This window comes from Pleurodeles waltl, chromosome 7, assembly GCF_031143425.1.
Source record: "Pleurodeles waltl isolate 20211129_DDA chromosome 7, aPleWal1.hap1.20221129, whole genome shotgun sequence".
Classification (NCBI taxonomy): domain Eukaryota; kingdom Metazoa; phylum Chordata; class Amphibia; order Caudata; family Salamandridae; genus Pleurodeles; species Pleurodeles waltl.
Window position 1 is genome coordinate 774,845,316 of NC_090446.1, and position 27,356 is coordinate 774,872,671.

Sequence of the window (27,356 nt, forward strand, 5' to 3'; positions counted from 1 at the left end):
CTTTTAAGAGCAATAAATATTCAAATTGTGAGTTCAGTATCTACTCAAAGTACTGTGGAATGTAGCCTGTGCTTCAGTTCCAACTACATTTTGATGAAGTAATATATACATAGGATACACAAGTTACAATTTGGGCTATAACCCTGGAAAATAAACATATACAAACAACAAGTTTATTTATGTTTACAAGTTTAAAAGTCTCCATTTTATTATACATATGCACACAGTTAAACTATCTATACAGTTATAACATTCTGTGAAATAAAAGGCAGTTATCAACTACATGGTTTATTAAAACAAAATACATACTTATAAAAACACATAAAAGCAATACACTCCCTTGCTTAATTACAGTACAACATAGAAAAGTACATTAGCATCATTCAGACCACATTAAAACAAAAATGAAATGAACATCTTCATTTGTTTAAGAAAGTTTGTTCCCAGAAATGCAAATATACTGGCATTAACACTGATTTTAATTTCTTGGCAATTAAAGAGCACACTGAGGTTTGGAAAAAACTGCTCGATGTGTTTTCTTAATATACAGTAAAAAAGTTTGTGGAGAAATTGGATTTTTTGCATGAAACTTTAAGCACATTACACTGGTACAAATCACACAACATTTTCTTGTCTTGCAATGTTTTCTTAAAAAATAATTACCCTTATGAAATTAAACACTGACTTGCATGCAGTAGATATCTATAAATGCTAGGCGTGTGGAGGAAGCAGCGTTTCTCCTCATTGGGAACTTGTTTCCTTAATGCAAGGCTGGAACCCTTAGTTGGTGGCTTTCACAAAGTCCAGAAAATTTAGAAGCACCTCCTATTGGATACCCCATCATCAAGATACATCACTTATGATATTTAAGGGGGAAAATAATCAATATAGTCTAAGAACTCGAATGACATACATCTATGTTTTATCATTTAAATTGTTTAGCTAAACAAACTGGCAAAAAGGGACTAGGAAAAATTGCTTACTTTTGACACCTTACACCCTGGTATTGATGTTGCAGAAGAAAACGCATGCTTACTTTTGCAATAGCCATTTTGTTTTTCCTCTGCTGCATTGAATATATAAATAACCTGATTAGCAATGGGAAGTTCCACATGACAAGAGAACATTTCTTACTGGCTTAGTGCATGTTCCTTTTCTTGTTTTTGTCTCAACAAAGAGTACTTCACAACTCTCCACTAGGTTAGTGGTATATTAATATCTCCATGTTTATATAACTCACAGAGCCAAATTATTTTTATTGTTTGATAAGAATGAGACTACAGATTGCATGAAACCCAAGGGGTGACACAAAAAGCAAGAGGATACCCTGGAGCAGATACAGACATACATTATAGGACTGAGCTGTTTGTAGTAGCAAAAATGCACCCTCTCACATAAGCTTTAAATGAAGGGTGTAGCAATCACTGATTCCTCTTTGTTCCCACTGAGTTTGTTGGGAGAAACTAATACTTTTAATTATATAGATTTGTTTGAATTGCACCGTATATAATGGGATAGATAGTACTGCATGGTGCGTGGGACAGCACGATATCCTCTGTGCCTGGTGCCAACGTCTGCACTCCTCACACAATGGCATTCTTTGGAGTTTTCTCTCACGGTCATCGGTTAGAGGAAATGCAGGCTATTTGTTGGGTATCTAAACATCAAACTAAACAGCCAACTGAAAATTCTGTATCACACCGATAAACATGCCCTCCATTTAGGCACCTCAAACCTCATGTATTCGTCAAATATTTGCTTTCTTATAAAGCTGAACTGAGAATGCCACATTTTCCCATGGGTATCTTTAATTAGTATAATAGAAAGTTACAGGTGTTCACCTAGGTCTCTATAGCATTTAGAACATGTTTTGAATTTTTCATCAATTGCATATATGAATTTATTTATTTAATAATTATATAATTTGTATATATAATGTGAACAGCAGTCAATTATTTCTGACTGGACCATGACTAGCAGTATACACCCTTCGGCAATCAGAGACTTATACTTAATTAAAATATATTTGTTATAAGGTTCTTGAAACAATTTGTAGGTTGGGACCCCTACTCCAAATCTGAAAAGTAAAATCACCAAATATGTTATAAGCATTATAAATAATACAAAAATATGGCTCTCAGACATTTGTAGCACTAACACTCAAAACGTACATTTCCTTTCCATCATGTTGTGTTAAACATAGTGCTTGTGTAGTACACTGTTAAAATATTATGATACATCACACCAATTAAGGGCAATTTTCCACTAAGTAATCAAAGCAAAGCATTTTTAATGAACAATCAGATTGCGTATAAAAGTCTCAGAGGGGTTACCTTTTTTCTCAAAATATTTGCCTATGCAAATGCACTAAAAATTCAAAATTATGTTATTTTGTGATTAGGCATTGACAAGTATCATTCACTGAAAAAGCTTCAGAGTCCAATGTGTGGAAATGTATTGTGTGATGATAGGACATTTCATAAAATCGTGTAAATTAACGTATCCACTATTTAGAATAAAATACCTATTGCATTTACCTAATTTAGAGAAAAATGTACATGGGCTCTAAACTCACTAACTTTGCTTAGGCTCAATCATGGAGGAAAACATTGGCACAATGGGTACCTGCTTTCAGCTGAGTGTTTTCCTTACTAAAGTGAACACATTTCTCTATCATCTGAATTCTAAGCTGTTCTGTGAGGTGGAACATCTGCAACTCCCTCAATTGCTTGCTGCAACGGCTGTTCAATCTATGCTTAAATGAATGTGAAATAAATTACACATGTTTGCAGAAAGTCGATCAATCACTTCAAACAACCTAATAGGAACCAATTTTGATTCAGCTTTTTTAAAACGTACTTTGCATCTTGTCTCTTGGTTTTTTGGTAGGACAATGCTCCAGAGTTAATGTTTTAACAAAATGAAACACTATTTTATTTCAACATAGCTATTCTCAGATCCATTTTAGTGTTTCTGCCTCAGAACTTTAATTTCTTTCTACAGTTTCTAAAATATTATTGTGCATTTTATATCATGAAAATTATAATGATATATGGAGATAAATAAACATGGTAACCTTTCCTAGCATATCCAACAGGTTTAATATAGTCAAGCAGGTCATACTATGATCAGGTCGTTCCATACTTAAACAATAGAACAGCACTGTCATTCAACCATTCTTTAAAAACAGTTCTTTTAGAACAATCTTTTGATCACATCTGCTCATTCTTCATAACTGCATCTAAAACTATATTTCACACACCATAACACAAGATGTTCTATAGCACAGGCATCTCTTGATTAGTCCCATTTAGAGTCTTTTTTACTTGTGAAGCAGGTATCAAATAATCATCTGGGTTAATTGTGATGAGTTCACTTGATACATTCAGACATTTCCTGTGTACAATGCACGCAATGTGTGATCAAATAAACTCCAGTCTGTTATTTGTCAGAGGGCAAAATACTCCTCAAAAACAGATCTGTCTTATTACAGCACACTGCAAAATTGTTATTTAATGCTAAAAAGTAAGATCAACAACTAACAATATTTGAGTTCTTAAGTACTTAAAACGTCCTGTTACCTTGTTCTAGGCATAACTCATTTCTGCATACCCCTGTAGATATCTCTTAAGAAGTCAGACTTCACAACAGACATTGCTATAGTTTAAAATAACTGTGCAATAGATGCAGAAGCATTAAGTAAATGTGCAGAACTAATTAGTAAATAGGTTACTTTTCTAGCAAGTGTATATCCATACATGTTTATAGTAATGTATAGTAAAGACAAACATTTCAGAAACTCACATAACATGTCCAGCTGACAGATGTTCAAATCCCTTTCCATGGTATAATTTTGGAATTCCAATTTCTGCTTTGGAGTTTCTAGTTAAAGGTATAATATCCCAGCCACCACTTTTTTCTTTGACTAAAACGTTACCCTGTTGATTGCTAAGTGCCATATTACAGTTCTGTGCAGACAGTATTAACTGAGGGTAAGCATTTAAGCATTATGGATGAGGAATGAAGGTATAACAACAAAGTGTCAGGTACCATTAAATACATCATGAGATGACTCCATAGGACAGAAGTAGAAAATCTGTGTGTGTTGCAGATGGACGAGAAGCAAGCAACCATCATTTGAAAGTATCAATGAGGTAATTGGTGAGAACATGGACAAGCTTAAATAAGCCAGTTTCTCAAATTCTTGCTAGTTGTTTGGGATGCAGCACAGATGTCATGTATATGATGTCTTTATTTTCCTATCATGACAAATTGAAATAGAGCAAAAGACAAGCTTGTTTCTAAAAATTATGATAGCTTAGTTTTAAACACTGCAGTGGTTAGATTGCACGGTATCACTACTTACATTTAATCACAAGGGTTTGCTGAACCCAATGCATTGTTAATGAAATCAATTGTTTGACAATACATTAAAATACCTTTTCATATCTGCTTAGGTATAGGGCATTTAAAACATCTGTTTCTGAAGATACAATTTATCTAACTTCAACTATGTAGTAACATATAATTAACTGTTATGTGCATAATTCTGAATAAAAATATATGCGGATTCCATATAAAATAGAAAGACAATGTCATGCTATCAGGATTATGACTTATAACAAAAATAAAATTAATCTGCAAGTAACCTTGAAGTGAAACAAATTTGTATGTATGTCATACACATCTTCGACTGTATAGTTGTGTATCTCTCAGTCTTCCAGGAGATTGTCTTGCTGGGAGTACTACTGTTGTGATAACAGTCTAACATCATTTACCTTTCACCCTGCACACCATCCACTAATTGGGAAGATCCATCAAGCATTCCAGTGTATGCAATGCTGTAATCTTGCACATTGACAATATACCAAGAATACAAAGGCATAACCAACACGATTCTTAATAGGGATCCCATAGAGGATTGAGTCTTCAACAGAGCCTTTGCATCAAAAGCTAAAACATCTTGTTTCCTTTTGTCAGATCTTCAGACTGGATATCAAACACAAGAATGCCTGCTTTCCATTTCAACAGCAATCCACTGATTTCTTATTCTTGCAAAGACTGCCATAATGTTTAGTTCTCAATCTTTGTTGGCTCTGCCTTCATTGTTTTTCCCTTTTTTGTCTTCAGCTTAGATGATCCACCTTTTTCATCCTTTGGTGTTGTGGATAAAAATGCAAAGTGAATGTCAACTCTGGAAGAAGAGTTTGGCATGTAAAACATCTCCCTTCATGCAACCCATGCTGCTATTAACACACCGCTTTATTCATTTATTAGAGGATCTGGTTAGTCCAATTAGCAGCAACAAAATGTAAAATCATCCACATGCAGCTTCTTCTTTATCAGTCCAAAAGCTGCTCATTCGAATTTGCATGGCTTTGGAGACCTTGCTTCACTGCATTAAAAGCCAGCGTCCAACGGCATCCAGTAAAAAAGGTCAATATATTATTGTTTTTTTTGTTTTTTTTTTACAAAAAACGAAGTCAAAATATGTCAAGTTAATATGTACACACTTCATGCTTGTCTGTTAGACTTCACTGAAAGAAAACAGAAATATGCATATTATTAAAAAATAGATATAATTAAAGGCTATCATATTGCACTTGGAGTATGCTTTTGAATGTTAACTACTTTATAACATCAATGAAGACACTGGGTTGCAAAACAACAATTAAATGTATTTTATATGCTTAACTTCAATTTTTCTTCTGTCACACCATGTTAACTATAGACAACATGTGGAACTCCACCACAGCAAAAAAGAGGTTGATATAGTCTATGGTAAGCATTTATAGAGCATAAAACATTGTGAACTCATATGCAATGTTTTTTTTTTACTACCACTCCGCTGGAAATATTCACTAAAATGCATTTTAGCGGTCCTTAACAACTACACTTGTTTTGTGTGCTTTGGCAATAGTATGTTGTGTACGTGCTGAGACTGGCATTGTCAATCATCAGTGAATTGTGCATGCCGGTTTTTCCATGTGTATACCATGCTTGCCACAGTCCGTGCATTGTGATTTGATCCCTGGTGTCGAGAGAGTTAACAAGGGCAATAATATCTGCTTTGCATCAGTCATGACTTTTTCTCACCATACTAAACCGCCAACTAATGACCATAGACACTTCCATTGCTGTCGATGGTTTGCTGTTTTATCTTGCAACATACACACTTTTAAAAATATACTTATTTTCCAAATGGTTAGTTGTGTTAATATGTGGAGATGTTGTGTGGAAATCTACAATTCTTAAATACTTTTTAAATTTTGAAATTTACAATTTCTACAACATGCATGTCAATCTCCTCAATTATATATCACACATTAGTCTGCAACACAAAGGGTAAAAATGAACACAGTTTCAGATTTTTTACTAAAACTTGCAGGGACTATTAAGTATTTTGTCACCTCAACACAAAACAAAGACAAGCATGCTGGAGAACATTGCATATTTGATTACAATATAAAATAGCCAACATTAAGAATTGTGTTCCCCATGTACTGGTTCCAGTTTTCATGTAAATTGTGATAGATCATAAGCAGGGCCACTGGAATTATGTAACAGGGGAGTGTCAAATTATGTAGCAGTGTTGAGTAAACAAGAAAAGGCAAATTACATGGCACATGCAGCATATTTTGTAATAGTATTACTTCATTAGTTTGAAATTTTGACATTTGTTAACATTGTCTGGCATTGGTTGTATCATATTAGCACCAGTTTAACACCCAAATGTAACAATAAGCAACAAAAAGGTGACCAGTCAACCTTTGCAAAGGGCCTTCCACTGCGCAGCAACGTGTCACTGGGTTTTTAGTAACATTTGAATCATTTAAGCTAGAAACAATTTATTTTGTTAAAATCTGTAGATTATTCAGGCGATGATGGATTATGTGGCAAATGCAGCAAATCAATAATTATGTGAAAAAGCCACAGCCACACAATCACATAATTCCAGTGGCCCTGATCATAAGTCCACTAGACCCTCTTTCCACTAGTATCCGTATGCAAGTATTTGATGCACAATGGCTAATAATGTGTGATTAATATTTTAGGGTTAAGTGATATAGCATGAAGGCAAAAAAACAAGGCTTGTATATATTGCCCCCATTTCGGTCACTTTATCGATGTTCTGTGATACAAGAGACACATAATAAGTATGTTCAAAAGTAACTAATTCATATTATGCAAAGACAAGTCAATCTTAAAATTGCACAAGGAAGGTAATATAATTGCTGATTGAAACCATAAGATAAAGCAAGCTCTATCCCTAATAAGTAACCCTCCAGTGTGGGACCACCATAACTGCAACAGACTTGATACTCCTAACCGTGGAGCATGTTAACACCACCAAAGAAACCGGTTGACCCTGCCTCGAAATGCAAGGACAGATGGCCACACATTCAAAACTTGTCTTATTTGAGGAATATAAAGCCAACTTACATTCAGGGAAAATGTAGGGTTAACACGTGACTTAAAGTGACAAAGTCAGTTTTGCATGCAGTTAATAACATTCGCAAAGTCTGAATATTTTGAGCACTTGTAAGTTCCACATGGATGGGCAAGTGTGAGAATTCCCTGGGAGTGTCAGAGTGGCAGGAAACTATAATGAAAATGAAGGGAACAATGTACCTTTGTAGCTTTCTGCACATCTAGGTGCAAGTGATGAAGAAACTTTGGTAAAGTGTGCATATATTTCCCATTTTCTTTGTTGTTTTGTAGGTTGACAATATATTTAGGGGGAACTATGTTAAATGAAGAGAAAGAAGAAATGTATGTTCTGTTGACCGACATGCTTCATTTCGCAATGACAAAGCAGCTCTTCCGCAGTTAAAGTACTATGCAACACTGGGTGGGAAAGGGCAATGCAACAAACCATAAAGGTCCCATGTATGTTAAATTGTTTTAATTATAGTAAAGCCTTCAAAGATCTGGTTTTTCTGAAGAGGCATCTTGGGATGATGGCTATCTCTAGGATGGATGCTGGGTTTGTTGGTATGCTTACTCTAGAACAATACCACCTTATGAAAGTGTAATTCTCTTACTAATTCAGGCAATATCAGTTTGGCCTGAAGCTGTGCCGCATGTCCTCTCCTCAATTCAAAATACCCATACATACCTTATGCCAACATCCCGCTATTGGAAGTCCATCTGGTCCCTGTAATGATTACCAAAATTTAGTTGAAATGGTGCAAAAGAGAACAACAAATAAAATAATTTCAAAAGGATGTTAAGATGCACCACAACCATTACACCAGTGAAATAACCATGCACTATAATTTTTTGGATTACTTCGAATGTTGAATGCTGACAATAATTATATTTTGGATTAGAGTTAGTGAGATATCAAACATAACAACAAATCTCTTTTCTGAGTCATTAACATCTGCTCCTACATTTTCAGACTCTTCATACAGATTCTATAATTAAAATCGGTATTACACTTAACATATTGTATGAAATATGAATTAGGCTTACTTTGAGCGAATGCCAACAGACAGCTGTTAAAAGGTTAACACTGATAATGCCTTTCACCCTTGACAGGAATAAACCATTGACCATTCACAAGGTGGAAAGGTTCAGAAAAAGTTTTGCGGATACTCAAAAATGTGTATGTGTGCATAAACTACCCTGGTATTGCTGCCTTGGAACTCCTACTCATAGAGAAACCTTTATATAATTACATCCATTTACAAGTGCAATGGGTATCAGGAATGCCTGCTGATTTTGCAGATTTAAGATTGAGTCACTACCGCATGTTCCATGCTTATGTAAACATTCACACAGCCATTGGTTCAATCAGATTCTGTAAATGGCTGAGTTTCCATCCTGCTAGGAAGCAGTTCTATTTTGTTTAGGTGCAAATGTTCTGTAAATGGTTGGGATGCTGGTAAAATACTTAGATGTGGTCCTAAACTCACCGAACCAATATGCTAGGGAACAGTTGAAGCAAATATGGCTGATTAATTAGAATCAATACATTAACCTCCTACCATTTTGAATAACATTGTGGTTGGAATCAATGCCTTTCTTTGATAAAATTGATGGGTGATTTATAAGGCCCAGTAGTTGCATTACAGATGTCTATTATGGATACTCACTGTAAGCCTTTTGTATTGATTTTCATGAGAGAATTTACGCCAGCCTGATCCTACGACATAAATGTAACAACTTTATCAAATACCTATTTCCAAAGGACCAAGCTGTCACAAAATTAGAATTAAAACTATAAACCTTCTAGATACAGGCACACATTCAGAGTGTTTTTAAAACATCTAAAGTGTGTAGTTGCACACACACTAATCAGAGCAAATGGTTCTGTAAATCATTTCCAGATATCTATGTCCAAATTATGGTAATGAAAACATCATCCCTGGAAAAACAAGGATGACTACAGGAGAAAGATACCCTTGTTGTTAAAGATTTTAGATAGCGATCATAATTCCAAAAAAGCCCCAAATTCCAGAACCATCAGTCTAATGTTATCCCCTGCGCAAAAGGTGCATTGGCAAAAAGAAAATCTATGGGAATTTTTGATCAAATGTAGGACTTGTAATGCCCAAAGGGCCAACAACAAGTTCCAGACAGAAAGTGCTGAATATCTTCTAGGATATCAAATATGACACGTGTCTCAGTTGAACAGCATATTTCTTTCATATCAATCAACATCCCTTTGAGTGCTTGTACAGGTGCCTATTGATCATGATCATTATGAAGCCCAAGAAAAATCCCAAATTAGTATGATTAAAAATAAGTGAAAGGATAACAGGAGTAAGAATGATGACCAGTGGAGTTACATCTATGGGCAGCATCACATCATTGCCTGGAATAACCACCCAGAGTGAAAGGTTTACAGAAATTCTGACTTGCCATCACAAGAACATCAGAGAATCCTTTCTCTCAGAAAGGCTCAGTTGTTTCACCAATAAATAATGAAGTAGAGAAGATGAGATAAGAGAGAAGACACTGTAGTTCTTCCATCAGGAATTACAGACAAGGGAAATAAGTCAAAATGACTGCTACATCCACCATCTGCATCTTTTTCATTAGTTCAGTGTTAAATTACTGGAGCACAGCTGCAAGGTGGCCCCATGCTTAAACAAATTACCATATGTCATTCTTTAAACCAACAGACACTGACCATCAAAAATAGTTCTTTGATAATGCAAAAAGAGTAACCAAGGATTTGTGATACATTTGATAACCTATCAGATCAAGAAGGCATGTAGGCAGAAGTCAGCTTGTGATGGAAATACTTGATTGAGTTAGCGTGCCCTAGAATTCACCCACCTGATAAAGAGGAGCGGATTAGAGATGGCCAATGTTTTTTACCCTAGCACATTTCTTCTGAGCCCGTCCCATAAGGGAATGAGATCAGGTTACTCATGCGGATTGGGAAATGGTTTATGGACCACTTAATGGTCCACTGTACCTAAGGCTTCTTGAGCTAGAAGATAAAAACGGGAGACCAATGCAGACAATGATCATTTTACTCAGTGTTGCTCTCTAACTCTTCAGGTTGATCTATGTTGTCTAAATCACTGGGAAGGAAGGGTTCTGAGAAGTTCTGATTGAAATCCTTGGATATCGTGATGTTTCCATTTGGCCATTAAACCAAAAAGAGGATAGAAAAAATCCTTCTCAATCATCTGCTTTTGGAAAAATGATGGCATTGGCATTTTGGATCAAGGGCATGGTCTTATCCCCTTACACAATGCATTTTACTCATGAGAGACTGGAAATCCAAATGTGTTCTCCTGGCATATGAGGCCACGCATCAAGTGATCACATACTAACTCTTGTAATTCCCAAAAACCTGGAAAAAACATGATCGATCAGACCAATCTAATCTGAAGCAAGAAAAGGTTTCTTCATTTCCTGGGCATTCATTGCGATCGTAAGAAATTGGGAAGTCCTAATACGTTAATGGCCTGTTATAAAAAGAATGACTGGTTTGCATAGTCAATTGATATATATGCCTCTGAAAACTTCAAATCTTTGGCAGCCTTTTCCATCCGCTCATCTATTTCACCCTAAATGGTTTCTCTTCTATAACTGGCAGTCCTCTAATCCCATTCTTTATAGCAATATATAATTAATGGGAGTCTGCAATCCGTTAAGAAAAGCAAGCCTCCAATTTCCTTATTACAGGTGACTTGTGATGCCTCTAAGTGGCTTTAATAAAGAATTACTTCGCTCCTCAACTCTAATAAGTTATTTCACTTGAGTACTGATGTCGTAACAACAAAAATGAAACCTGTATGTTACGTCTTCTGATCCATTTTTCTAATTGACCTGTGATCAGCAGCAAATAGATATTTAAGGCAATATGTTTATTTTTGCATGCTTTGGTTAGTTAAGGATATAGAAAGAATATCTGCACATGTTTATAAACATTCTGAGCTACAGTGTTTGTAAATCTGACTCACATTAAACTGGCTGTAATACCATTTACAACAAATTTTGTGTTTGATTTTGCATTACAGACTTTTCATGCCAGCGTACATCCTATCTCTTACGCATGAAAGAGCAGCACACTAAGAATTTAAGTGGTTTGTGTGAAGGGTGATAGGGTGACCATGTATTACAAGGACAAAGGTACCACCCCATACAATAAAAGGATATTCAAAGTCACCTTGTGGTGCCATGATCTTATACAGGAACTTTGCCTTTAGCTTTGTTGCTCTATATGGTGACAAAACTCCAAGGAGACTTGCAGAATTCTAATAATGTACAGCAGGGGATACTTGATACTATATCAGCATTACAAGAACATGGCCATGGGTGATTTGGAGCCAATATTAAAGTCCCTGAAGCTGAATGACTTTTGCAACTATCATTCTAAAACAAGGTGCTCATTTTTTATAATATTTTAGATGACTAAGCAATACATTAGAGATTGTAATGTTTATGCAGCATTAATCTTGGACTAAGTAAAACCTTTTGCACCTTAATGACTGTACACAAGGCCAAACTGAATTTCTTGCCTGTTTATTGCAGGCAACATTCCAAAGAAGTATTTATTATTTCACTCATATGCAAAACAAATGTGCAGTTCTAAACTTCTTGTACCACACAACTTTCCCTGTAAGCACTATAGCAAAGGGTGAGCTGTATAAGCCAGCTAGTCTCAGAATCCACCTGAATCCTAACAAGGGCTAAATTAATTTTTGAGCCCACCTGGTGGATAAGTAGATAATCATTTTCTATGGTGACACAATAATGACTCTACATGTTAGACATAACAGAGTCCAACTTACAATAACTTTGGAAATTCAACCTGTGTGAAGTTGAAGGAAAGTGTTGAGCACGGATGAGCACAGTGCTAGAATTGACATTAACACTGCAGATGAGATAGCCTGCTAAAACAGACTCACTACAAGCAAGTGTGCCACAAAAGGATACACACAAAACATAGGGAAACCCTACTAATAAGCTCAAATCTTTCTGCTAAGGCACATTTAAGATAACATGTAAACTTGCTGAGCAAACCAGTATCCCTGTGTCACACGAATGTTATACCTACATCGAAAAATAAATGAAACTTCACAGAAACTGAAGCAAAGCATTGACATTATATAAAGATGCAGAGGAACAACTAGTGCCTAACCAACTATGTTTAAGAAAACATGTGAAAATAATGAATCCTGCTTTGCCTATGACCATTCTTCGTTCTCGGGGGTAATCTAATTTTTACCAAAACTTTGGCTATGGATGTTGATGGTCCAATATTTTTTGACCTTACCAAAAAAGGGCATTGAAAGTGTTTGAAAAGGTCTGTCAAGCTAGAATGGCACTTAATACTGGCAGAGTGTGACTGCCTTTTTAATAGAGAAATATCTCTTACAGTGGGACAGTGAGAGTTTCTCTGTGGTCAAAACAACTGTTGTGGTCATCCTCGAACTCCTCTCTAATATGGACCTGTTTAAATTGCTAAGAGTTTGTGACCTGTACTCTCTCGAATCTCTTCTAAACAGATGGGGGTTTCTCACTAGCAGGCAAGTGTTACTGGTGGTCTTTGCTGGACGTTCACAATTTGTAGTACTCTTAGATGCCTTGCTGCACCTATTACTGTTGATGAGCAAAAGTCTGTACATTAGTGAGACCACATGTGCTCTCATGTTGTCCTAGGCACTGTGCCACCATGGAATTCCACTTTTATTAATCCTTTAAGAGACCTTTTTGGGAGACTTTGCTTGGCTTACCTATGAGTACAATTGGGGGATTGATTGATAGGGGTGCACTATTTTTCTGGTATGTTTGTTGCTGCTGAGACCCGTGATGAGTTACAGTTCTACTAGGTTTGTTCTTGGTCATGTTGTACTTAATCTTTGTGTCATGAAGAATGGAAAAAAAGCTTATGATTGAATCTAGCAGTAGGGTTAAGGATGCATTCTTTGGCTTAGAGTTTTGTGTGATCTACCCAAGCACCTTATGAGCACTAACCACACTGTTTCTTCATGTCATATTGCAATTTCAGTTACACATAAGTGAGTGAAGACATGTTACTCATGGCAAAGCAACTTGTTTTGCTCCTTTGAATCAAGGAATTTTACACTCCTGACTCTGGTCCTACTGTACAGATCAGATACTACTGGCTTGCTGGTGTCTGTCTTGCTATTCTGCACTGTACTGGTAGGACAAATGCCACAAACCTTTTACTAAGAACTGAAAAGAGGAAAGGGGATACAATAGTAATGGTGTCATCATAGAGAATTCCCTCAACAAAGATAACACAATAGTGAGAGACTCATTTTGCACTCATTGAAATTCAAACATATTGTACAGTATGATTAATGTTTTTGATGTTGTAAAAACAATTTGTTGCAGAGCTTTAACTTATATCTGTAAAGGACTCAGTAGGCGTAAGAAGCTGGACTATAAACACTGATCTATAGTGTATAATTTCATAGGAGTACAAGCATTTGCAAAGCGTTTTGAGTTTAATAAAGCTTATATTGTTTTGTTATGTTTTTTGCAAAACTTTATTGTTGGGAAACTGATGGGCCCTCCTCAATGTAAAAAAATGTCAAAACGCAAAAATATTTTTGGTCTTAAAAAGCCTAGACTGACATAATATTCACTCGTACTTAAGGGAGCTACTTTGTGTGTTCTTCTTGTGAAATGGCTGAATGTAGTCACTTACGGGGAAGTTAGCCCATGGCTGGAGTGGGTTGACCCCAGCCTCATGCTTTATTCTGTAGCGGGTCGTAGTAAATGTGAAAAACACAACAACAGACCAATGGATGAAGAGAACCGAATTAAAGTCCATATAAGTAAGAATATTATACAAGTAATATTAGTAAACCCAAAAGGTCTTAGCTAAGGCCAAACCTAAAGACATTTAGTTATTTTTAAATGTATAGTAGTTAATACATCACCCAGTAAACAATAGCCATTATATAGAAAATGACAACATTGCACACAGAAAACCACTGCAAAATCATACAAGCAAGAAGCATTGAACAGATATACTATACCGGAGGACAGGGGTCAATAACCCCTTTGTGGCCAGGAGAACTCGGTTCCACTTTGCGTCTTTTAAAGTCACATTTTCCCTGTTTAAAAATTAACTATTTGTTGGTGCGTAAGAAAAATACAGATAGCAACTGATATATTCCCACTATATAGTGTCTTTTAGATTTCTCCTACTTGGGAGAGAGCAGTACGTGCTAGATGGATACAGTACATTGATATGCCAACCAGCTGAAATGTTTTTGCTCTAATGGAAGTGAATATAAAGTGCAAAGACTAATACATATATTAGTAAACAGCCAGCATATTAGGACACTTTTTATAAAGTTTATTTTTAGCACCGTTTTATAACACCATATTCGAGTAGTTCTTGACATCAGTACAAAGCCCATTTTGAGAGAGACATTCGACAGATCCAGACATATTAGGCTGCTTACGTCCTTGCATGATACAGTCTAATGAAATAGAGTAACGGCAGAAAAGGTGCGGTTGTCCTGTGCAGTGAAGCAATCCTGTTAATATTTAGTACAATCAAAATAATCTATGGCGGCCTCACACCAGCCTATTTGTCCTGGATACCAATGCACTCTTTCCAGGACATTCATTCAAAGATGGAGCTGCTTGTCCAGTAGGCTTACCTCCCTCATCAGCCAACCTTCCAATCCTGACCTATCGCCACCTACCCAGGCACCACAGTTTCAGAGCTGGAGACTGGACTCTTTCCATCACATTACCATGCTACCTTTAACAGGATCTAGTCCCTGTGCAAACAATTAAGTTGTTGGCTCGCTTTTCTTATTCATCATCAATATCTACATTAACCACAATGTTACACCTTCATCAGCATCCAGTCTAGGAAGCCTGCTATACGAGCTTCGCCTTCATCCCAGAAATGTAATACCAAAGGACATTCCAACCACATGTGCCACAAGTACGCATGGACTGGTCCACTCCTGAGACAAGTCAGGTTACAACAGAGATCCATACCGCTAACGTTTCTAGGGGGGTAACATGCAATCTCATTAAATACTTCTTGTGGAGTAGTTTAATGTATTGTTTCATGATAGCGATTTTGTGTGTTCACACACACCCAGGCCCTCATCAAGAGTATGGCAGTCTTAAGACCGCCACTTTGGTGGAGGTCTGACCTCCACATTATGACTGTGGCGTAAGCGCCATGGTCATATCGCCATCATTGCCACTTTTAGGCCCGCCGATGGCCTGGCAGTGCCACTGGTCTTAATCCTTGGCATGGGCAGTGCAAGGGCCCCCATGGGCAGCCCCGTCACACTTTTCACTGCTTGATTTACAGGCACTGGAAAGTGCGACGGGTGATGTCTCACCTGATGCACCGCAACATTGTGCTGGCTCGATAACGGCCCAGCAGGAAATTTGAAATAGGGCCAGCGGGCAGAAGAACTCCTAATGAGGCCTTCAGTCATTCTGAATCTGACAAATACATTTGTAACTCATCTTCCCATTTCAGCCTCACCTTTGTTGTTGATGGGTTTGAGGTTGGACTGTTAGCATTATACTGTCTAGAAATCAGTTTACCACTCAGCGCCAGTGATCTAAGAGTCACGTTCACCTCTTGCATCTAAGAGACCTTATAGAACTGAGAGGATACTTTCCTGATGCCAGCCACTACACGAATAGATTTTAAATGATTCTTGAAAATCCCAAAGTGGTAGCACAGAATAATTCATTGACTTAATAATAAGTTATGAATCTGTCATTCTTCGTCAAACGTTCACTTCCACATTTATACAAATGTGTCTCCTGCAACTTGTCACTGTCACTGATTCTTATTAAATGTTAACAAAAATTGATCCCCTTCGCCAGCCCATCACAACCTTCACTTGTCATGTTAATAATCTAATGGATGTCATTCATGAGTATGAAACGTCAGCAACACTCTTAGCGATACTATGCCTATGGCCACACACCAAACCCTCCCTTACAGACCTAACCATGACCGTGCAAACCGCACTCAGAAAATAACTCCCCATGACCACCTGAGACTTCCCTCACCTCATCCAGGGAGCCATCACTGCACTCCACTAACTTGCCCTCTCCAAACCCAATTCAAAGCTTTCCAAAGAGCATGGTAGTGTGGGCAATCTCACTTTGGCTCTCTACCCATCAGGGTGCTGCAAGGCAACTTTGTTACACCACTCAATTGCTGTACCCAAATATAAAACAATCAGAAACAATGAACATCATTGTGGCACATCCCCCACCCCCTCTCAGGTTCATAATGTAACATGTGGTTTCTACAGTAAAACCTTATGTCATACAGATAGCAATATGGAACAACAGAAACTATCAGAAGCCAAATTGAAAATAAATGAGAATCCTCCAAAAGGTCATCAACCACATCTACCAGACATTCATTATTATTAATAAGCTTCTGTTTGTATTGGCTAAGTTGCTGGTTGTGGCGGCTTGATTCACATCCCTCAGTCTGATACAGCAGCACAGTAATCCTCCAATAGACCCTGGATCAGGTAGAGGTGCAGCCCCTCCAGCACAGGAGCCCTCGAGCTTGTCCCCCCACCCCATGCAGCCTATACAGTGCTAGGCTGTACTTTATTTCAAGTGCCTCTTCCCTCACCCTTGCCTAAATGTGTTTGCTCAACACAGCAGTGCCTTCACAAGCCTCTGTAGCCATTGCAAGCACCTGGGACACCCAGCAACGGGATAGCAAGGGTGCCAAAAAAGGTACAAAAAGGGAAAGTTGGCCCCCTGACCACTGGTTGGGTAGTAAGGGAAAGAAGATCATGGTCGCAGAAAAGCAAAAAATGAAATTCACGTCAAAACAGGAGAGTTAGTTTGAAGAAAAGCCCCTATAGGGTCAGAAAGGTTCTCTAAACTTACTAAAGCTCTAAAAGTTGTTAAACTTATCAGAAATGCTGTAAAGGTTTCTCATGGTCGCATTTGGAATCTAAACCATGTATCTAAATATTCTACTGAGCGAGTGTGATAATTCAAGGGTTTGTTGGAAAGAGGATGAGGGGTTAATGAGCTCTAGTATCAGTGAAAAAGGTTTGGGTAGAGAGGTATATATTACCGAGCCAACTTGAGGAGACCAACTTACCCTAAAGGTTTTGTGTAAATCGTGGATTTTTTTTTTAGATGTTATTATTTTTGTGTGTTAAAGTAATGTACAAATCTGTTTCGTTTTGAAGATGTTGTTGTTTATTCTGCTGAAAGGAAGATGTGTGGTATATTTGAATACATCTTTAACATAACCCATTCTTACCTGGACAATGGATGTTTTTTGTTATCTTCCATTCTTTTATGGGATGTATTAATAGACGTTGGAATTCAAACGGTACTACAGTTATTGTAACCTGAGGCTGTGGCAACATTAAATATGAACCTGCTTTAATCTGCATCTGACTGCAGAGGTTTTATTACACTAACGGCCTCATTATGACCCTGGTAGTCCGAAGACCGCCAGGGGCGCAGTAGCAGTCTCACTGTCGATGGGCCGGCGGTGAAGACTGCCACATTATGAGTTGTGGGGTTTGGAAGAAGCCAAACCTCCACAACGCCGCCTGCCCCGCAGGTGCGGTCGCAGTGGCGCGGCAGGCAGTGAGCTCCTCCAGCCCGGCGACAGGCTTCTGCCTGCTGGGCGGATCATGAGGCTGTAGACCACCTGGCTTTCCGTGGCGGTCACCCACCACAAAAACCCTGGCGGTAACGCACCCGGCTAAAGGAATCCCCATTCATGTCGCCGGCACACGCACCCCCACAGGTCCACACACATTCAGACACCCCCACCCGCACACACACACTTACAAACACTCCCCCCACACCTTCATGTACGCATGCATTCATATACACACCCCTTGGCATATGCATACATTCACACAGACACCCCCACTCACTCGCATACATGCAGACACACACCCCACTTGCTCGCAAACACGCAGACACACAGCCCTACTCGCTCGCAAACATGCACTCAGACACTCTCATTCTCGCGCACATACACGCACACAAACATTCAATCGCATACACACATGCATTCGCTACTCCCCTCCGCATAAGCGCACTCCAGCACCCACACACGCAGACACCCTCTCCACCCCCTGTCGGACAATCAACTTACCTTTTCCGGCGAGCTGGTTGTCCGGGAGGGGATGGTTCCTGACGGTTTTGCATGACAGCACCACCACACCAGCAAGACTCCTCCAAGCCGTATTATGGCTCGTAATACGGCAGGCGGAGTCTTGCTGGCGTGGAGAGCTGGTGATGCAACCGCCGCTTTGGAGTCGGACGTACACCCATAAATGGGCAGAAGTCCTCCAATGACTCCTAATATGGCTGTCAGCAGACCGCCAGCACTGGCGGTCTGTTGGCTGCACCGATTTCAGCGGTTTTACAAAAAGACCGTCAAAGTCGTAATGAGGCACTAAGGGCCTGATTACGACTTTGGCGGAGGGGATTACTCCGTCCCAAATGTGACGGATATCCCGCCCGCCGAATTACGAGTCCATTATATCCTATGAAACTCGTAATACGGCAGGCGGGATATCCGTCATATTTGGGATGGAGTAATCCCCTCCGCCAAAGTTGTAATCAGGCCCTAAGTCTTTATTGACTGAATTTAGAGTATTTAATGATTTATTGTTATGTAGGTGTTTGCTCCTCATTTCTCTTTGTTGATGAACAAAGGTCCGTACGACCAGTGGCAAGCTTACTTAATAATTATTCTCTAAGATTAAGCTGTAGAAAACCTAATTCCCTCAATGGCATTGCAAGGGTGCCATGAGCTCAACTGCAAAAAAAGGAAAATGGGCCCCCTGACTGCTGGGTTGGTAGTAAAATAAAGAAATTATTAGCAATTATTATAGTTTAGTAGTCACTTCCAGCAGCTAATGCCACATATACAGCTACAACCCTGACATCCAACCCATAATCAACAGCAAAATTAGACCAGAAAGTTTATTGTTCACTCTAAATACGTTTTTCTTTGCTTTTGAGGCTGTAGTAAAGGCCATTGCCTTTGAACTGTCTTGCATAAAAGTACCCCCCTTGATAGTTTTGTTCATGGTAGGAACATTTTCATTTTGTAGAGAAATCTAGAAGTAGATGTTACTATATAAAAGAGAAAACATACCACTGGACAAGGTTGATCTAAGCCAGGTGGCCCGGGTTCTCCTTTGAGACCCTTCACTCCTTTTCTTCCAGGCATTCCTCTTTCGCCCTGTGGATGCAGAAAGGTAATGAGATAAGGGTTACACATTAATCCATTCAGATAACTACTTACTGTGCAAGTGTAAACTGTGCAGTGTTCCTTCCTAGTGGAAAGTTGAAGTTGCATGGTTTGTTAGTAAACAGTAGGAACATCTGATTCGCAAGTGTAGGTGTTTTTTTTTTTTATTTTTTTATTTTTTTGCAAGAGCCTTGGGAATGGCATGGTACTTGCTGCTGAAACATATAATCATGAGCACAGTTTGTGGAAGGTCTTTGTAGGAAATATGCCTTTTCTGCGTGGTGAGCCCAGATTTTTCAGCTTTTGCTGAGCCATATATGTTTGCTGGTTTTAGAACTCTGTGCAGTTCAATTCACCAAAGTGCCAAGGGTAGCAGAAGTGACATTGCGTGCCTTTTGACCTTCAGTTTCACTCACATACACATGCTTACACATACAACCAATCCCAGACATTCTCATGTAAACACACACTAATCCTCAAGCACGCACACATACATTTAAAAGCATGTTTTTACTTACCTCTGCTGCCAGGGAGGGCTATAGTCTGGCTGTAAGGAAATGGCTCTCTGTTGAAATTACCCCCCACTTTTTGCCTGATACTGATGCTGACTTGACTGAGAAGTGTGCTGGGACCCTGCTAACCAGGCCCCAGCACCAGTTTTCTTTCACCTAAAATGTACCATTGTCTCCACAATTGGCACAACCCTGGCACCCAGGTAAGTCCCTTGTAACTGGTACCCCTGGTACCAAGGGCCCTGATGCCAGGGAAGGTCTCTAAGGGCTGCAGCATGTCTTATGCCACCCTAGGGACCCCTCACTCAGCACAGACACACTGCTTGCCAGCTAGTGGGTGCTGGTGGGGAGAAAATGACTAAGTCGACATGGCACCCCCCTCAGGGTGCCATGCCAACCTCACACTGCCTGTGGCATAGGTAAGTCACCCCTCTAGAAGGCCTTACAGCCCTAAGGCAGGGTGCACTATACCACAGGTGAGGGCATAGGTGCATGAGCACTATGCCCCTGCAGTGTCTAAGCAAAACCTTAGACATTGTAAGTGCAAGGTAGCCATAAGAGTATATGGTCTGGGAGTCTGTCAAAAACGAACTCCACAGCTCCATAATGGCTACACTGAATACTGGGAAGTTTGGTATCAAACTTCTCAGAATAATAAACCCACACTGATGCCAGTGTTGGATTTATTAAAAAATGCACACAGAGGGCATCTTAGAGATGCCCCCTGCATTTTACCCAATTGTTCAGTGCAGGACTGACTGGTCTGTGCCAGCCTGCTGCTGAGAGACGAGTTTCTGACCCCATGTGATGAGAGCCTTTGGGCTCTCTGAGGACAGAAACAAAAGCCTGCTCTGGGTGGAGGTGCTTCACACCTCCCCCCTGCAGTAACTGTAACACCTAGCAGTGAGCCTCAAAGGCTCAGGCTTCGTGTTACAATGCCCCAGGACACTCCAGCTAGTGGAGATGCCTGCCCCCTGGACACAGCCCCCACTTTTGGCGGCAAGTCCAGGAGAGATAATGAGAAAAACAAGGAGGAGTCACCCCCCAGTCAGGACAGCCCCTAAGGTGTCCTGAGCTGAGGTGACTCTTACTTTTAGAAATCCTCCATCTTGTAGAAGGAGGATTCCTCCAATAGGAATAGGGATGTGCCCCCCTCCCCTCAGGGAGGAGGCACCAAGAGGGTGTAGCCACCCTCAAGGACAGTAGCCATTGGCTACTGCCCTCCCAGACCTAAACACCCCCCTAAATTGAGTATTTAGGGGCACCCCAGAACCTAGGAAACTAGATTCCTGCAACCTAAGACGAAGAAGGACTGCTGAGCTGACCTGCAGAGAAGACGGAGACACCAACTGCTTTGGCCCCAGCTCTACCGGCCTTTCTCCCCACTTCTAAAGAAACTGCTCCAGCGACGCGTTCCGCAGGGTCCAGCGACCTCAGAAGCCTCAGAGGACTACCCTGCATCTAAAAGGACCAAGAACTCCAGAGGACAGCGGCTCTGCTCCACAAACACTGCAACTTTGCAACAAAGAAGCAACTTTGAAACTACACACATTTCCCGCTGGAAGCGTGAGACTTTGCACTCTGCACCCGACGCCCCCGGTTCGACTTGTGGAGAACAAACACTACAGGGAGGACTCACCGGCGACTGCGAGCCCGTGAGTAGCCAGAGTTGACCCCCCCTGAGCCCCCACAGCGACGCCTGCAGAGGGAATCCCGAGGCTCCCCCTGACCGCGACTGCCTGCTTCAAAGACCCGACGCCTGGTAAGGACACTGCATCCGCAGCCCCCAGGACCTGAAAGATCCGACCTCCAGTGCAGGAGCGACCCCCAGGTGGTCCTCTCCCTTGCCCAGGTGGTGGCTACCCCGAGGAGCTCCCCCCTTGCCTGCCTGCATCGCTGAAGAGACCCCTTGGTCTCCCATTGGATTACATTGCGAACCCGACACCTGTTTGCACACTGCACCCGGCCGCCCCCGTGCCGCTGAGGTTGCACTTTTTGTGCTGACTTGTGTCCCCCCCGGTGCCCTACAAAACCCCCCTGGTCTGCCCTCCGAAGACGCGGGTACTTATCTGCTGGCAGACTGGAACCGAGGCACCCCCTTCTCCATTGAAGTTGAAGCCTATGCGTTTTGGGCACCACTTTGACCTCTGCACCTGACTGGCCCTGAGCTGCTGGTGTGGTAACTTTGGGGTTGCCCTGAACCCCCAACGGTGGGCTACCTTGGACCCAACTTTGAACCCCGTAGGTGGTTGACTTACCTGCAAAACTAACAAACACTTACCTCCCCCAGGAACTGTTGAAAATTGCAGTGTCTAGTTTTAAAATAGCTATATGCCATTTGTGTGAAAACTGTATATGCTATTTTGCTAATTCAAAGTTCCTAAGTGAAATACCTTTCATTTAAAGTATTGTTTGTAAATCTTGAACCTGTGGTGCTTAAAATAAACTAAGAAAATATATTTTTGTATACAAAAACCTATTGGCCTGGAATTGACTCTGAGTGTGTGTTCCTCATTTATTGCCTGTGTGTGTACAACAAATGCTTAACACTACCCTCTGATAAGCCTACTGCTCGAACACACTACCACAAAATAGAGCATTAGAATTATCTCTTTTTGCCACTATCATACCTCTAAGGGGAACCCTTGGACTCTGTGCATGCTATTTCTTACTTTGAAATAGTACATACAGAGCCAACTTCCTACACTGGCTAATAGTACTCCATTTTGTATTAGTCTAACAGTGAATAATTAAACATTATTTACTATTAGTGTATTAAAAAAATGAAAGAAAACAAAGCCAAATGAGCCCTAACCAACATCAATAAGGACAAGCTACCAGTGTGTTCCTGGCACTCATTTTGCCACCTCTTAATCCAAGGGTCGCAAAGACAGTGCCAGAGATCGCAAAAAGCAAGCCAGAGGTCGCATTTGTGACCCCTGGCGACCTCTAAATGACGTCCATGTGTGCTCCACCTTTAAACATGGTCAAATTGGCATATTCCTAATTCCTATACAATGTCTACGCAGGGCCTGTGCGATAAATGCCACTAGTAGATTGTAACCCCTTTTATGCCATTCACTAGAGTGACAGTGTAAACATGTAGTCTAACGGTAGTAGTGTAAAAACTGAAATAAAACCTATCAAAATAAACCTAGTTCAAAACCTACTTTTCAAATATTAATAAGGCACCCATGAGTAGGACTTGCAGTCCACATGGCAGGGTGCATGGTATTCACAAGTGGGACATGTAAAAATGTAATGTTAACATGTCTGTACAGTGACTCGCATGCAAGAGCTATTTTTCACTGTGCAGGCCTAGCTGTACTATGTAGAAAACCACAGTACAGATTAAAAAATTTAATATTCTATCTTGGGAATAGGACTTGGTAGAGAAGAAAAATGTTACTTACACAGTAAGCCTTTGTTAGTGGCATGTAGTGATGTTGATTCACAAGCTCTGCATACTACTAACATCTAGTGGTGGGTACGGAGTTGCAAGTTGTTCTTCTTCAAAGAAGTGTTCAGAGTCACGGGATCAAGAGACTCCTGCTCTCAGTGATAGTGCACATAGGCATCAACCCCTTGGTTAGATTGTTTTGCCGCAAGTGGGCGAGAGAGGAGTGTAAGAAAAGAAAGGTATAGAGAAAGAGATGTCTGAGGTAATGAAGTACACCGTTTCTTTCCTTGTCACAACAAGTTTATTGAAGAATAGGTTCAGAGTAAAGAAGCCTCATCCTGTCAGCAAGACGTTCCTAGTCAACTGCCCCACCAGGAACCTAACTACAAGCTCCCCATTCCACATTCTAAGTTCTTAGAACTGTCTTGCTCCCAAGAATGAGTATTTCAAAAACAACAAGAGAATATACATAGTGCTTAACAAGAATTATCTAAAATAACAATAAGTGTACAGCAACAATAAGTTTACAATACTACATCACCTCCCTTACATTACCAACTCAAACATACAAAAGAGAAAGTGATGAACCTAATTACACATAATCTCGTAGTCTCTCAGGTCTCCTAATTAATCTCACAGGTCTGGAACTCATCTTTTTTGTGGAATCAAAAACAATATGAGAACCATTATCAAGTGTATCAGATACACTAGACTTTGAAGTGACAGACTCCTCACTAGACTTTGAAGTGCCAGACTCCTTAAACTCATCTGGCTTACAGATGTCACATTTTGCTACTCTGTTTAAGTTCCATATTTTATGATCATTTGTCTTTATTGCATTTTTAAAGAGTTTCACAACTTTAAACGGACCTAAGTATTTACTAATTGTTTTTCCACCCCTCGGAGACTTTATTTTTATCCAATCACCAACTTTTATACTTGTTTCCTTTACACTTTTTCGTGTATCATACCATTTTTTCCTTTGAATTTTTTTCTCACGTTCTTTATTTCTCCAACCTTTCACATCACCAATCAAGGGATCAACACACAAACGTTTCTCTTGCACCCATCCAGGAGCTACCTCATGACACGGTAACCTTCCCTTAAATAGGCGAAAAGGAGTCACCCCTGTGGAGGAATGTGGAGTCAAACGATATTCACGCACCTTTTTCCTTATTTCACTCTCCCACTCATTACCTTGCCTTTGTGCCAATTGAATACTTTCTTTAAGAACCTTGATAAATCGTTCTACCACCCCATTGGATTCAGGATGATATAAAGCAGCTTTTTTGTGATTAATCCCTCTGTCTTTCAAAAAGGATTCTGTAGCTTTCGAAGTAAATTGAACTCCATTATCAGTAAGGACAGAGGAAGGAAACCCTTCCCTTTCAAAAAGTTCTTCAAGAAAGGCAATTATGTCTTTAGATTCTACAGAACTCACAATCTTTATTTCTGGCCATCTTGAATACATATCAATAGAGACCAACACATACCTGTCCATTGAGCCTAACCTCACTGGTCCTAGAATATCTAAGGCTACATCCATCCAAGGTCCTAAGGAGTCCTCCCTTAACACCATGGGTTGTATCCTGCATTTTAAGACTTTATCCGATTGGGCACACAAAAGACAATCCCTTACTTCTCTCTCCACCATAGTATCCATGGCAGGCCACCAATAAGTACACCTCAATCTCTCTTTAGTTTTGGAGATACCCATATGGCTAGAGTGAGCATGCGCAACTAACTTTTTCCTCAAAGAAAGGGGAGGAACCAACTTACTACTTCTAAGTAACAGATCATCTATGATCGTTAACTCATTCCTTACTTGCCAAAACGGCACAACACCTTCTTCACAATGTTTTTTAACACCCCATCCATTTTTCGTTTGTTCAATTACTTTTTGTAAGGTAACGTCTTTCAGTAATTCATCTCTCCATTCTGATTCTTGAATAATCGAGTTCGTAACAAGACAAACTTTAACATCCTGGTCAAATTCATCACTCGTAAAGTAGTCATCATCATCACTGCCACACTCCCTGTCAGTTTCATCCAAAGAATAGGATTTGCAAAGCCTAGAGAGACAATCAGCTTGCAAATTGAGAGTGCCAGGCATATAGACCACTGTATAATCAAACTCTTGCAAAGCTACTACCCATTTGCGAATACGGTGTGACACCAAGTCAATACCTTTGTTCTTGAAAACTTCTTTCAGAGGTTTATGGTCTGTGATAACTTCAAAGTTACAACCCCATAAAAATTTTCTTAATTTTCTTATTGCCCAATAAACACTTAGTGCTTCTTTTTCGATCACAGAATAATTGTATTCAGCCCCTTTCAAGCTTCTAGACAAAAATAAAATTGTCCTATTGACACCATCTGCTCTCTGTGTTAGTACTGCTCCAATGCCTTTCGAGCTGGCATCACACATTAATTTGATCTCATCATTAGGGTCATAACTACCTAAATTACCTGCCTTGCGTAGGGAACCTTTAATATCTTGAAATTCATTATCACATCGAGCACACCAGGAAAATTCACTCCCTTTCTTCAAAAGATCTCTCATGTTCCTTGTTCTCTCAGCAAACTTAGGTACAAATTTATTATAAAATTCTGCCATCCCAAGAAATTTTACCAGTTCCTGCTTGTTTTCTGGAGATGGAATATTTATGATTGTGTCAACCAAAGCAGATTTAGGACGGATGCCTTTTCCTGAGATTTCATGACCTAAATATTCTATGGAGGACATGTTAAACTTACATTTTTCAGATTTCAGGGTAAGACCCGAGTTTCTCAATCTGTGTAAGACTATTCTCAAACTCTCGTCATGTTTAGTTAAATCATTTCCATATATTAAAATATCATCTAGGTAAATCTTAACACCTTTCACACCACTTAATACTTTTTCAAGTGCCCTTTGAAATACAGAAGCTGCTGAGATTAAGCCAAAAGGCATCCTGAGAAACTTAAAGGTACCGAAAGGGGTAATGAAGGTTGTGAGATCTTGTGAAGATGGATGTAGTTTTACCTGATGGTATGCAGAGGAAAGATCAAGAGTTGAAAAGTGTTTTGCACCATTAAGAGAGCATAACATTTCATTAATGTTAGGAAGTGGATGATGGTCTACTACTACTGCCTTGTTTAACTCTCTGAGGTCTACACAAAGTCTAACTTCGCCATTAGCTTTCTTAATCATAACAACAGGAGCAACCCACTCAGATGCCTCTACCTCTTGAATTATACCACTATTCAATAATCTGTCTATTTCTTCTTTCATTTTAAGTTTGACAGTGAAAGGAACCGATCTCAACTTTGCTATTTTGGGATGAGCTCCAGGCTTTAAACTAATTGCAAGTTGGTAATTATTGAGACAGCCAATTTCTTTTTTGAAAACATCAGGAAATTTGTTAATCCATGTTTGTCCCTGTTCATCCACTTGAATAACAGAAGAAACATCCTTAAGAAGTACCGATGGGACCTCATTAGGGTCAAGGTAAACACGCAAATCACGTTGGTGAAACCAACTTATCAAAGAATCCCCTTTTAGTGACACATACACTTTTGCCGGAATTATACGTTCTTTGAACTCAATAGTACCCCAAAAGTATCCAAGAAGTTTGATAGGTACTCCACCATAACCTTTGGGAGAGATATCAGGCTTTTGTAAGATAAGTTTACCTTTCAAGTATAAATCATAAAAACTTTTAGGAACTAAAGTTATTTTAGCTCCAGAATCAAATAAAACTTT

The 27,356-nt window shown here is 39.6% G+C and overlaps 1 protein-coding gene across 1 annotated transcript in view; it reads right to left on the bottom strand.

Annotated features, from left to right (window-relative positions):
* Positions 1 to 272: 272 nt before the first annotated feature.
* Positions 273 to 27,356, bottom strand: part of LOC138245569 (collagen alpha-1(XXIII) chain-like) — a 284,280-nt gene continuing 257,196 nt past the window's right edge. Inside the window, exons 24-26 of the mRNA XM_069199279.1 lie at positions 19,604 to 19,690; positions 8,120 to 8,158; positions 273 to 5,537 (exon numbers count right to left, since the gene is read on the bottom strand). Coding sequence (XP_069055380.1) covers positions 5,535 to 5,537; positions 8,120 to 8,158; positions 19,604 to 19,690 — 129 coding nt within the window. The 3' untranslated portion in view covers positions 273 to 5,534. The remainder of the gene's footprint in view (positions 5,538 to 8,119; positions 8,159 to 19,603; positions 19,691 to 27,356) is intronic.